This window comes from Lipophrys pholis (genome assembly GCF_963383615.2).
Source record: "Lipophrys pholis genome assembly, chromosome: 7".
Taxonomy (NCBI): Eukaryota; Metazoa; Chordata; class Actinopteri; order Blenniiformes; family Blenniidae; genus Lipophrys; species Lipophrys pholis.
This window is the reverse complement of record NC_137638.1, coordinates 13303769-13316896: the sequence shown is the minus strand read 5'-3', so window position 1 is coordinate 13316896 and position 13128 is coordinate 13303769. Positions and strand designations below refer to the sequence as shown.

The 13128-nt window shown below is 39.2% G+C and overlaps 1 protein-coding gene across 1 annotated transcript in view; it reads right to left on the bottom strand.

Annotated features, from left to right (window-relative positions):
* Positions 1–13128, bottom strand: part of ipo11 (importin 11) — a 116541-nt gene that overhangs the window by 21468 nt on the left and 81945 nt on the right. Inside the window, exons 27-28 of the mRNA XM_080467840.1 lie at positions 7153–7248; positions 5346–5430 (exon numbers count right to left, since the gene is read on the bottom strand). Coding sequence (XP_080323966.1) covers positions 5346–5430; positions 7153–7248 — 181 coding nt within the window. The remainder of the gene's footprint in view (positions 1–5345; positions 5431–7152; positions 7249–13128) is intronic.

Here is a 13128-nt window from a genome sequence, read left to right as displayed (position 1 = left end):
TGTTTGTGGCTACCCATTAACAACACGCTAACGAGCCCTGCCACCACGGGCTAACACGGCGGGACTTCCGCTTACCACCATGATTCGTGTCGGTTTCCAACAGAGACACACACAAGTACAGCTTCAATTACGGCTCTAATATTTTATTTAGTCTGTTTTACAATTCCAAACAATACCGCATGATAAGGAATATTCAATATTTATGAAATGCTCCTGTATCTTTTGCCCTCTGATTGGTGCTTTCAATGCATTTCTAGTGGCAGAGCTGCCAAATATGCATTTGGATTTCACCTTTAAGTTCACTAATGCACAAGCATTTAAAAAAATAAATAAATAAATGAATTCCTCTAAAAGTGGATATGACTGTTGCATTAAAAAATCACATTTAACTAGACAGCTGTCATCCTCCATTACACCATTACGATCCACTGAATGAAATTAATCAGAGTGGAAATGGGAACAGTTATGTGTTCAGCGATTACACAATTCCAAGTTTGAGTTTAATATTTAGGTTGAAATAAATTTATTTTGAATTCATCTATAGATTTGCTTTGAGTCTAAATGGTAATGGAGAAACTAACCGGATGCATAATGGAAACAAATTTAACAATTCAAGACGTCTACAGCTGACATACGAACTTGACAATCCCTTCAAAGTCCACTGATGAACTACACTTTCTCTTCCAAAAACTCAAGTTTTTCCACCGTGTGTCTTTCCAGCATTGCAATGTTCCTATCAACCTGCTCTTTACTCTCCTGGACAAAAATGGCTGTAATGCTAAGAAGCAGCAGAGATGGAGACTCATTTTGATGGCTGTGTGTGCCTTAGGCAACACAAAGGAGAATCTTTATATCTCGTGCTGCGAAATAACGTCAGAGGGGTCCGTTATTCAACAAAACCAAATTATGCTGACACTGATGTCTGGTTGAGAAGAGGGAGCAATAATGAAGCAAGAATGGCAAGCCTTCGTTGCCATCGCTTTGTGTGGCGCAGATTGAAATCATAACACAGAGGAGCTCATTTCCTATAAATACACACCTCGAGAAGACCTTTGCAGGCGGTTTGACTGTTCATTTCATTGAAATAATGAAAAATTGTTCTTCGGCATAAATATTTTGGTTCACTCTGAGAAATAAAAGGCAATACTGTGGAGCATTAGTCTCAGAGATTTGCCATTGTTAGACATCAAGACACACACATCCTTTGAAGCATCTGTCAGATAAAACAAAACTCGTAATTTCAGATTGGAACACTTAAGACCAGTTAATATAATGACTGGATTTTTATTTTTTTTAATATCAAGTTTTGAACAATGGTTTTGATTATCCTAATTTTTCATTTGGTTATCATTGACATGACAATGTGAAATAGACTGCAGCCAAAGCAATCATAGAAAAAACAAACATCTTCATTTCAGCCATCTCCCACCACATTACATTTAGTTTTCTGCTCGACACTGAACAGTGGTGAAGGGTAAGAACTGTTACCTAACAGCAATAATATTCCTATCGAGTTTGGGATTGGGGGGCTTGAACCAAACCAAATCACCGTGTGACCAGTGCACACCAAATTCACGAACATGGTGCAACGACTTGACTCAATTCCCTCGTCAAAAAGACGATTCTGTAAACGTTTCAGGGGTTTTAGGTTGAGATGCAACCCGGTGATACTCTGAGAAGAACACACTGAGCTTTTTAATACGAAAACTAGCATAATCACTTTTGAATCTGAACATAATTGTTCCAGCTGCGTGAATAATGTTTATTATATTAACAATAACAACTGCAGAAAGACATGTGACGCACAACACCCTCATCACCCTAATAGCCTGGAACAGAAATTTCATCAGTAACGCATCCTGAACAAATGCCATTAATAACAAGACTAAGCATTCTGTTCCTATAAATCGATACCAAATTAAACATCACCTATCAAATGAGACTTTGAAAAATGTTATATATTTTTTTGCATTGACCTAGACTACAGCTACAAGAAGAGAAAACAAATCAAATCTAATTCAACAAATGAATTGGAGTTCTATGAGATCAAAAAAACAAATGTGTTATTCACACGCCAACCTTTACGGGGAAACTTTAATGGTGTTGCTCAATATAGATATGTAGAAAATGAAAGAGAGATGCAGAAAAGTACAAAGCAAAGATCTTTTGTTGACTTCCACCACAGGGTCACCAAAGGGTCAAACTTTATTAAAACAGGAGACTGCCATGTTCATTAAACATGCACATCCATTGTGTATCTTACCAACATATTAAGTTAATATATGCAATATGACGGAGGCTTTCTACATCTGAGCGTCGTCTGTCATGTTTTGTCATGACTTCCCGATTTGATCAAGTGGAAATACTGTATCTCATAATTTTTGTAAACGGCACATTGCTTCGTCTCTCTCATGGTTACAAGTTTAGGCCATTAGGAAACCATTGCACAAGTGCTTTAATACACAGGAGTGTGCCTATGCTTGGAACAGCAAGTAGAATATGTCGTCTTCCAGCCCAAGGGTAGTGGTTTGATCGTCCCTCCCGTTCTGTTCATGTATTCATGTTAGAATCCTGTCAATGGTGTGTGAGCACATTGCATGGCAGCCATCTCCATTATTGGTATGAGAACGCATGCAATGCATCAGATCATGTGAAAGCACATTGAAACAGCAAAAGTGTTTAATATATATAAGAAAAAAAAGGGATGTGATGTGGTGTTGGATGATGTCAATAGTGACGGCTTCTGCTACATCGACTGAAGCTTTGCTAAAATATTGTGGGAAATCCTTTATGTTGCCAGATCTGGAGTATAATCATGTACTAAGTAAAGACTTTGAACACGATTATGGCATGTTTGTAGTCTTAACGTTGGCTATTAATTTAAATGTGTGTTAATTTTACTCCAAGCATATCTGCATAGTTATGTACACAATACAGGCCATTTTTATGTTAATTTTTGTGATGCTTCAAGGATAAAACTAAACTGAGAACACCTACAAAGTAATGTCTTTCAAGTGAAAATATGCTCATTATTCAGAAAAACACATTTGATATGCTATCATTAGCTTTAATCTCTATTTTTTTTAATAATACATTAATGTCAGTGAATTAGGCGAAAAGAACAAGAAAAAAAGTAAAGTCTATGTGCAAAGCTGACATACTGGGTACAGAGGTCTACCTATTTATAATTGCTGGTTTTATTTCCCCAATCCCCTCAGAAGAACGCTCTAGCTTAGTTTTGCAACAATTTAAAAACACAACGCTGTATGAAGTGCTGCTTTTATCACTATTCACCAACCAGGTTGAGCAACCGGCCCCCTCAATATGTATGCGTGCGTTCATCCATGCACAATTGTGTGTAATTGGGCACCCTCATTCTCTATTATTATGTCGGTGTCTAATCAGTCATTGGCAACGACTCACAGAAATGCAGCACAAAAACCTGCATGTGTGTGGTGGCGGACATTACTGAGTAGTAAAAAAATAAAATAAAAGAATGGGCTTGAGTGGGTGTGTGCCACCAGAGCACAACAGACGGAGCCCATGTCATTAGTACCCGGTGAAGAGAGTCTTTGATGTCGCCTGTCCTTTTTCTTGTTTGATAGTACTGGCCTTGTAGATGAAGCACAAGAATCAAATGATGCATTATGTACAGAGGCCTGAACACAGCATCGGTTAGCCACGTCTTGTTGTCTGAAACACTAAGATCAAAGGGAGGGGACCCTTCGAAATCCCCAACAAAATGAGAGTGGAACAGTCAACAACTTCTAAAACACGAAACAAACTCTCTCTTCATCCAAAGAAGAAGAAACACGACTAAAGATTGACAATGCTGAACAACTGAAACCTCGGCAAAGATTGAAAACAACGCATGGATAAAGAAGCCCTTTAACATTTTAAATATTGTTCATTTAAATGCTTTGCAATTTCTCTTTTTCCCTAGCGTTTTCAATCTCAAAAAAAGGTTAAAGAGGATTTCAATGATTGCATTAGTTGCATGTTTTTTGCTCTGCAAATGTACGTTACCTAACATACTTCTGTTTTAAACACATTTTTTTTCTAACTTTGGGAGCCTAACCCTAACCCTAACCCAGGCAATGTGGCGATTGGAGCCTAAATGACAATCGTCAAAAGTATCTGATGCACAAACAAGACAGTCCGCATTTATTTTGTTCTTCAAACAAAGCCCTGTGTCTTTCACAGGTTCTCTCACACCAGCACAAACATACACAAAAAATACAGACGTTAATGCACACCCGCTGAGGAGATACGCTGCAAGAACACCAGCTTGGAGTCAATAAATAATCAAAATGTAACCGGTCTTCCTTTCTCATTAACTCTCACTTCAAACTGGAAACTGTCTTATGGGCGCACACCCGTCACTTACACACATGCATTCATGCACAACTCCAAGCACACAGGCCCACACGCATTAAGAAGCACAGAGAGGTGCAACTTTAAGTCTCTTCTCTATTCCCTGGAGCAAAAAGTCAGGGTCTGGGCTGAGGTGATAAGTGCACTGGGATACTGCCCAGCAGACACACACATGCTCACACATACACGCACATACACACACCCGCATTTAGGAAAGTCACACAAAGTCACAGTCAAAAATGAAGGGAGTCGCCTTTCTTCATTCCAACACCAGGGCAATCAAATTCCTATATAAATTAAATTTTGCTCAAGCACTCGTTTGGAAAAGGCTACACACACGCAAAAACACACCAACATTGTAATTAAACAGCATTTCTGCAACGTTAACGATTGTTAGAGTTTCTGAGCCTCCTCACCGTGACTGATTACTGAATGAACACATCCTCATACAAAATGCATGCTTTTACATACATGCCTCACTGTACAGTTTAATTGGTGTACATCCCCCCCACCCTGGGGCCATGTATGGATATTCGCCAACATTCACGCTGAATTTAAGACTTAGTGGAGCTTTATATGAAACATGGTGTCGTTAAAAGTGATTATGTGGTTCTCTACATGGAAAGCTGCAGTGGCTGTGAGGTGGTTTTCAATTTGTTCCTGGACGAGGTTGTACATAACGTGACAACCTACTTCTTTGCTTACTGAAGAAACACATTTGTGATTGTGAGTGTTTTAATATTGCATGAGAGCCAGAGTGGCATAAAGGATTGCCACAAGGAGAGAGGCTTAGTGCTGTGATCACAGGACAGAGTGAAAGCCACTTGAATGAACACAGAGTAAAACAGAAATGAGCAGAAAGCCATGTTTTATTTGGGCTATTTGTATAAAAATCTAAAGCGTGAATCGAACAAGCCGAGGGGGGAAAAAAGGCTTTAATGATTGCCAAATTAGATCTGCGCTTGACTCACCAGTTTCTTCCTCTTGTCCTGCTCAGTTGGAGGCTCCTCATCATCACTCAGCTTGGGCTCCTCAAAATGGCTCATCAGCATGCAGCTGCAAACACAATAATATTCAACTCAATATTAATAACCACATATAAACCTGCACAGTGGGAGACAATTTCAGAACGGGCACACAGAAAGGGGCTGAATCCTCAGGCACTTATATTTTCTCCTGCCTGCCATTCATATTGGTTCATCTGCATGCAGAGAGAATTACAAGCGAGACCTTTGTGCTTCGTCTAAAGTCGGTGTGCAGTGTTTTATTTTCTTTGTCCTCATTACTTAATCCTTATTATGAGGAGAAATAAGAGAGATTGTCTTGAAAGTCACATATCCTAACTTTAAGAGGAATCAACCTCTGACAAGAAATCAAACAACCTAAAGCCATTGATATTCAAAAAGACTAAATCTATTCTGTCAGACTAATACGAATTATTACAAAGAAAATAGGAAAATGTGAAGAAACAAGACAGAATTCAGTCTCAAGGTATTTTCAGTATCTCAATATTTGTATAACAATGTATCAAATAACGTGACTTTTTTAGAAATTAAACTATAAATTCAAATAATTTTTTTAAACTCAAATCTGCAACTCCACTTCGTAGCTTTTTAGAGACAGAATAGTTTCGAGGCTTAGCTCATAAGCTTGAAACTTTAATGCTTTGGCTCTGTCTCATTGTTCTCTCTGTGTTGTTTTTGGCCACAGCAGACACCGTCTGATAGTGAAACGAAAGCCCCTAAAAAGCATATGTACAGTCTCCGCTCAGGTGCGCCGTTGGTGAAGAGCAAGTGGACATAGTGGCTGTTTAGCAAGTAATGAGCCAGATAATTCTCACAGGAGTTAGAGAGAGAGTGAGAGTGAGAGTGAGAGTGAGAGTGAGAGTGTGAGAGTGAGAGTGAGAGTGAGAGAGAGAGAGAGAGAGAGAGAGAGAGAGAGAGAGAGAGAGAGAGAGAGAGAGAGAGAGAGAGAGAGAGAGAGAGAGAGAGAGAGAGAGAATATCAAGGGTTCCCTCGTTGTTTTCTCTAACTTCCAAAAGGCAATACAGCTTTCATGAAAATACACAGTGACTTTTTTTTTTTTTTTTTAACATTGTCAAAAGGAACAAACCAAGTTTCTTTTACTTCAGAATATTGCAAGACAATTCTACTTTATTCTAAAGCTGCCATGAGACATCTGAAGGGATATATGCAGTAACCCTGAGGTACTCTACTAAGTTGAAGTGATTTGTCAGTTGTAATTTTATCTTATTCAATACATGGTGATTAATTCTCAGGTACATTTCAAGGACAGAACATTTCAGGGTAGGCTACGCCATGGACAGGCAGCCAGCGACTTTGTTGTTCATTCTCAAACTGTGTTAAGTTGGTCTGGTATTTTCAATTTCATCTAATTATACATAAAAGACATTAAAAAAATTATTATTATACAAAACAATGTCCTGTTCAACTCAACCACTCAGCTTCCCTCAGCACAATGCAGCCGTTCCAAAAATAATGATATTTTTTGAACGCCAATCTATAAAAGGTTTCAGAGGTGTGTATTTGATCGAGTCAAGCTTCAGGAGCACAGCTGCAGTTGTGCTGCTTCAAGTACTTTCAAGTATCTTCATTCATAATGCATGAGCTTTGTCCAAATTGCAACCTTCATTCATTTGTGAAAATTGACTGGAAGGTATGAACGGCATGATATACGAGTGTTGCTGCATGGGTTTTTCTTTTTTTTTCTATCTGTTCTTCACTGAAAGAGACAAAAAAAAAAAGTGCGAACACTCACTCTTTGAATGTTCCCGATTCTGGATCCTCTGTCATGATATCGTGGAGCGCCTCGACGCAGATGTTGACGATGCCACAGAACTTGTCCTGGATCACACTGATAACACACAGATTGCGTAACTTCATTACTCACAAGATCATTAATTCAACAGCTGTGTGTATGTATGTATGCATATGTGTGTGCACATGTTTGAATGGCGGGATGGTAATGGTCCATTGATGTAAACGGTCAAATCCAGAGCAAAATCCAGGTTAGATCCTGGCCACAATAAACATGATAGAGTGGCTGTCAAAAAAACATATGGCCAAGCAGAGAAGGCCATTAATCACCAGCATGTCAATGGTTCTATACTTGCATACATATGTGCAAAACACAAACAAAAAACAAAACAACTGGTGAAATATTACTGTTAAAAAGGAAAACTAACAGAGTAGTCAAGAATAGGCCAAACGTGATGTGGATAGCAGTGCTATGAAAACATTTTCTTCTTTTATGATCCTATAAAAAAACATGCTCCCATTCCACTGATTAACCACATATGACAAAGATGATTTTCCAGCTGTAAAAGGCAGGTTTTATTTCTAAGAGCACACAATGTGAGGCTTAGAGAAAAAAAACTGTGTTGTATAAAATTGAGGTTTATTGTCCAAACAAACAGTAAAGTGGGCTTGATGCTTTTGTATCATCACCGAAGCCACTGTGCCACTTTTTCCAGAGAAGAGAATCTGTTGGGCACAGGCTTGCCGGCTGGCAGAACCCAAGCTGAAGAAAAGCAGGCGTCATTGATGAATTATTTGAGTCTGGCTTTGAATGCTTTGAAAGAAAGTGGGCTTTCTCATGTCAATAAAGAATAAAAAGCAGGGAGGGAAAATAATATAAAGTCAACATGTGAGTGGGTATAGGCACTGATGCATCAAAGGCTATGTCAGTTCAAGCGCTTGGCGTGATCCACTCCAGTCAACGCTGTACGAAGGTCACCGAGCATCAAGTCTGGTAAAAAAAAAAAAAAACGGGCTATTTTATATGCTGTGAACAATTCTACACACGAGCACAACCCCAAAGATATCCTCGTAACAGACATGTCCATGCACATTAGAACTTGTCCAGGTAATTCAAAGCTATGTGAATCAGGTCACCTGGACTTGGCCATATTTCTTGGGAGGACGTTTCACCCCTTATCCAAGTGGCTTCATCAGTCTATGCTGCTCCTTTGACCAAGTGAGCTCAATGGAAGGGCACATTTAATCTGCTACAACATCACACAGATCCTGACTATTAACTAATCCAACAATTAACTTCACAACAAAAGCACTGCTCCTCCTATTATCTACCTTGTAAATAACTATAAAATCATATTAGTTTATCGCTCAAGTTGTAAATTAGACACATTTAAACTCAGAAACACAAAAAGTTCCGGAAGACGAGGGGGAAAAAAAAATCAATTCTGACATGTTTTGATTGACAACAAGAGAACAAAAAGTTGGATCGGAGTGAATTTTAAACAGTTCCTTTCATTCAGTACTATGATCCTGGGAGGGTGAACTACATCACTGCGCACCTCCGCATCAAGTTTTCAAATAATACCTTCAAATTGGCAGCCACGGCAAACGACTGGATGCAGGTATTGAATTGAAAATCCCTAATCACTCGTTGAAACGCGTGTGTCAGTTTTAATTCCATCTAGCCCAGCAGTTCTGCGTGATTACGTTGTAATAGCCGACAACTACTGCTGCTCGGTGCCTGTCATTCAAATGACTACAAGTGGAGACATGATCTGAAAGCTCAGTGAAAGAAATGCAGACAAACTCTGAGGAACAGTCCCCACTGGAATCGGCCATCTTAGCTCTTCGTAATGAAGCAATTAAAATATGTGTTTGCCTCTTGACTTTCTGGTTGTAAGCCGATTTAAAACCATTAAAAAATAGACCCTCAAAATCTATTAAAGGGGAGGAAAATGGGTGTCGATGCCACTCTGTTGTTGAGAGCAGTAAAATTGGTCTTTGGTGAACACCAGAGGTCCAGACACACTTCTAACAAGTTGGTTAAACAGATGAAATAAAACACCTAATTTATACTTTCAGGCTAAATTCAGAAAAAAAAAGTCATGGATCTAATTTCACACTGTTGTGACAAGTGAGCTGAGGGATAAAAAAAATTCTAGTTTGTGTTTTAGAGTTTTGATGTTTCTGACATCTTCATTCACAAAAAGCAGTCCTGACAGTCACGGACACCTTTAAAGCGTGTACACTGAAGTCCATGTTAAGATACAGAAGAGTGGAGAGCTTTCCTGATCATTCCGAGATACCTCACGCACATAAATTGAGTGATGACTGTGTGATGGCCTTGACGTCTGAGCTGATCCCACCAAAACTAAATCAGCTGTTAAGTGAATCTGTGTTTCGAATATAAAGACATTTTCTGAAGGTGCTCTGAGAAATCACTGATGAGGATTTAATAGGCTGAACAAAAGTAACTGATGTGAATGACCTCATGGCTGCTCACCTTAAGTCTAAAATTAGCTTTTCAAATATCTTCACTTTAAAGTTAGCCCTGGTCTAAGTCTCACAAAATGCTCAGATACTCAATGATTGATGAAAAAATTAAGAAAGCCGAGCAACCAATTTATCTCCTGATTAAAAACAAATGAAGCTGCATGAGCAAAACCCGCAAAAGTAAAGCAACAACAAAAATGCCACTCAGACTTGTGTAGCCAGTGAAGGAACTGAAGCCAGTCACAAAACAGTACGACACTCTTCTTCAGATTATCACTAATATCAGTATTAACAGGTCTTTAACAAGTTAGTCATGTTCCGCACCAATAAAGCATATACAAACTAAGACAGGGTTTCCTCAAAAACTAAAACCATGATTTATCTATCACCGAATAGAAGAATCAGTAATGACTAATAAGAAATGCCAAATTAAACGCGTCTTAGCTGTAATTATCACAAGCCTGCACCCGTTTCTTAGCCCTCTAGCGGTGTCTTATTGTCTTAAACAAATTAGTAGATGTGAGTCCTGCTGTGTAGATGGATAAATCTAAAATTAAACTGGTTTTCATTTTCTTTTTAAGATATCAAAACTGGCGAGAGAAAAGTGCTTTGTGTGTCAATTTAATTAACTCCAATATGCAAATGTTTTGCAGGCATTGCAAACATTTCTACCACCATGAAAATGTTGAAACGATGGCGGATAAATAAAACCCACCCCAAAACATAGACAGCACTGTTTAATGCTAATCCTGCTGCAAAATAAAACAATCACTTTTAGTTCAAATGAAGAGATAAAAACATTTTGAAACCACTCAAAAAATGTGAAACACGGACCCGTTTCAAAAATAATGAAATTAATGAGAGTGTAAAGGTGGAATTTATGAAGCAGCTTAATTTGATCACAGGTTTAGATGACATTGTTCTTTAACAAGTTTTTTTCTTTCAACCCAGCTAAATGTGACAGCTCATTTGTGAGAACAGCCGACTCCAAGGACAGCCTGGTGAAAAATATTGTTTTTAAATTAACTTTTTTCCAATCGTCTTCATCATTTATTTCCTTCCTTCGGGAGTTGCTGCAGCAGATTATCTATCTCCAGCTCTCCCTATCCACTGCTTGTGTCAACAACAAAGTCTCCATCCTCCTCCATTACATCCAAGGACTTCCTGTTCTCATCCTGTTTGGTACTTCCAACACTCTTTGTCCATTTATAACAACTATCTCTCCTCAGGAGAGGTCCTACGCACATCAACCTGGCCTCTCTAACCTCATCCCTAAACTGCTCAGCCTCAGCCGTCCTGTCTTAAAACAAGGCCACTGTCTTCAACATAAACAGCACAGCAGTTTTCAATCCTGTTTTGTAAATCTTCCCTTTCACCATGGCTGCTATCCCGACATCTGTACTATATTTGTCACTTCTTTTGTGCACTGTCCATTGCTCAAGATCGCTGACCTCAGATACTTGTGCCCACCTACCTTTACTTAACCTGCTCCTTGTTGTTTCAGCATTTCACTTGAGCCCCTCTCTTACACACACATTGTTATGCATCTACTGCCCTTCAATCAAATCTTCTCTACTGCAGAGATCCAATTCTCAAGGTTATTTTGTTATAATACCTTTTTTTTTGTTAAGTAAGTAGTTAATACTATTAAGGGAAGAACATTATCAGTCATCAAGATTGACAGATAATCAGCTCAAACCTTGAAATTAAGGACAACCTTAGAAGTTGAGATAAAAGAAAAAAAAAAGAAACAATGGGATCATATTGAGGGCAGTTATAGACAAGATATGGGCCTCTTCCAATTCTAGTTGCGCTTGTATATGAAATGGTAGATTTGTCATGCAGCACTTAATTAGCCAAGGCTGTCATAATCAATTGACGCTGCAGAAGAAAGAGGAGGGGATCGTAACAAAGAACGTCATGCCTGTCAATGTAGATGATGACTGCATCTGGAATGAGCTTTCCAAGATCTCGATAAAGACATACAACATCACACAGCATGGTGGAACCTCATAAGCTCAACATAAACCTGACAGGGACTATTTCAGACCACTTGGGGAAGTTTCATAATAAGAAAAATCATGGAAGTGATTCCCTTCAAAAAAGAAACTAAAGGCAGAAGCGCTCAGACTTTGGAGTACCTGTCAGTGAATGGCTGCATGAGGAGACATTTGCAGCTTAAAGTGAGCAATCCTTTTCAGTTAAAGAAATATAGTGAGATATGAACAATAAGTTCAGAAGAGTATCCTATCATTAGCGTGTCATGAATGTCACTTCTGACGCTCATAGACAATAAAGAAGATGGTGTGGCGAGAATTGGCTCTTTATCATTCAAACAATGGTTCTAAAAGTCTGAAATCAGGAGGAGCAGCAGAAATGCAAAATGTCCATCAACTGCCACACTGCACGCATCACCAATCCTGACAATTCATTGTTACCTGAACGTTTATTTCCTTAAATTAAAGGTAACACAAGTGGATAATTAACAAATGTAGTCACTGAGACACTCATGATGCAGTCAATTTCAAATGGTAAATAGACTTCATTTATATAGCACTTTTCTCCTGTGTGAGCCTTCCCAAAGCGCTTTACATGGCTAATCACATACACACATTCACGCACCAATGGAGGCAGCCGCTATGCAAGGCGCTGTCAAGGAGCAATTTTGGGGTTCAGCGTCTTGCTCGAGGACACTTAGGCATGTGGAGAGATGGAGATGGGAACCTACAACCTTCCGATTGGGAAACCACCGCTCTACCATCGTGCTGTAAAATGAATGCTGAATTGCTGGACATGCTGGCACTGCTGCTGCACTAAAACTGTAGAAATTACACATCTGTTCATACAACGGTCAACACTGATTGGTTGTGCAACCATAGTGGGCTCGACTACAGCCAAAGTTAAACAAACTGGAACTTTCTGCTCACCCCGGCCCTTATCAGACGCCGACGCACGGCCATCGTGCCACATACACTACTTCTATCCCACTTACACACTCAACCCCACCCTCCCAGATTCTACCCACACAGCACACTACAGCACCGCTGAGTGCTGCGGTGTGAACATTTCTCAACTGTTCCAGTGGCGATGTTTTGGGTACGGCAGGTAACAGCTCAGTAAACTTCAACAGCTACATACAGAATGTAAGAGGGCTTTGTCCTCTGCGTGTACATATTTGTCCCATCGGCAGGGTAAGAGAAGTCCCCCAGATCCTGTTAGTTATCAGCACAATAATCCACTAAAAAATGGGACCCTGCACCACATTTGCATTGATACACATACAGGCACACATGAACAAACTTTATTGACCAAATACAGCAGGGGTGAAGTAACCTTTCTTCAAAGAAGATAATCAGTCAATAATCAAAACACAAATCCTGAAGCATTCTCGTGACCGTTATTATAGTTTGTGGGGTTGAAAATAGTAAGATGGAGAAAATAAAAAAATCATGTTGGTGTTGGAGTGTGTGTCGGGAACAAAGTT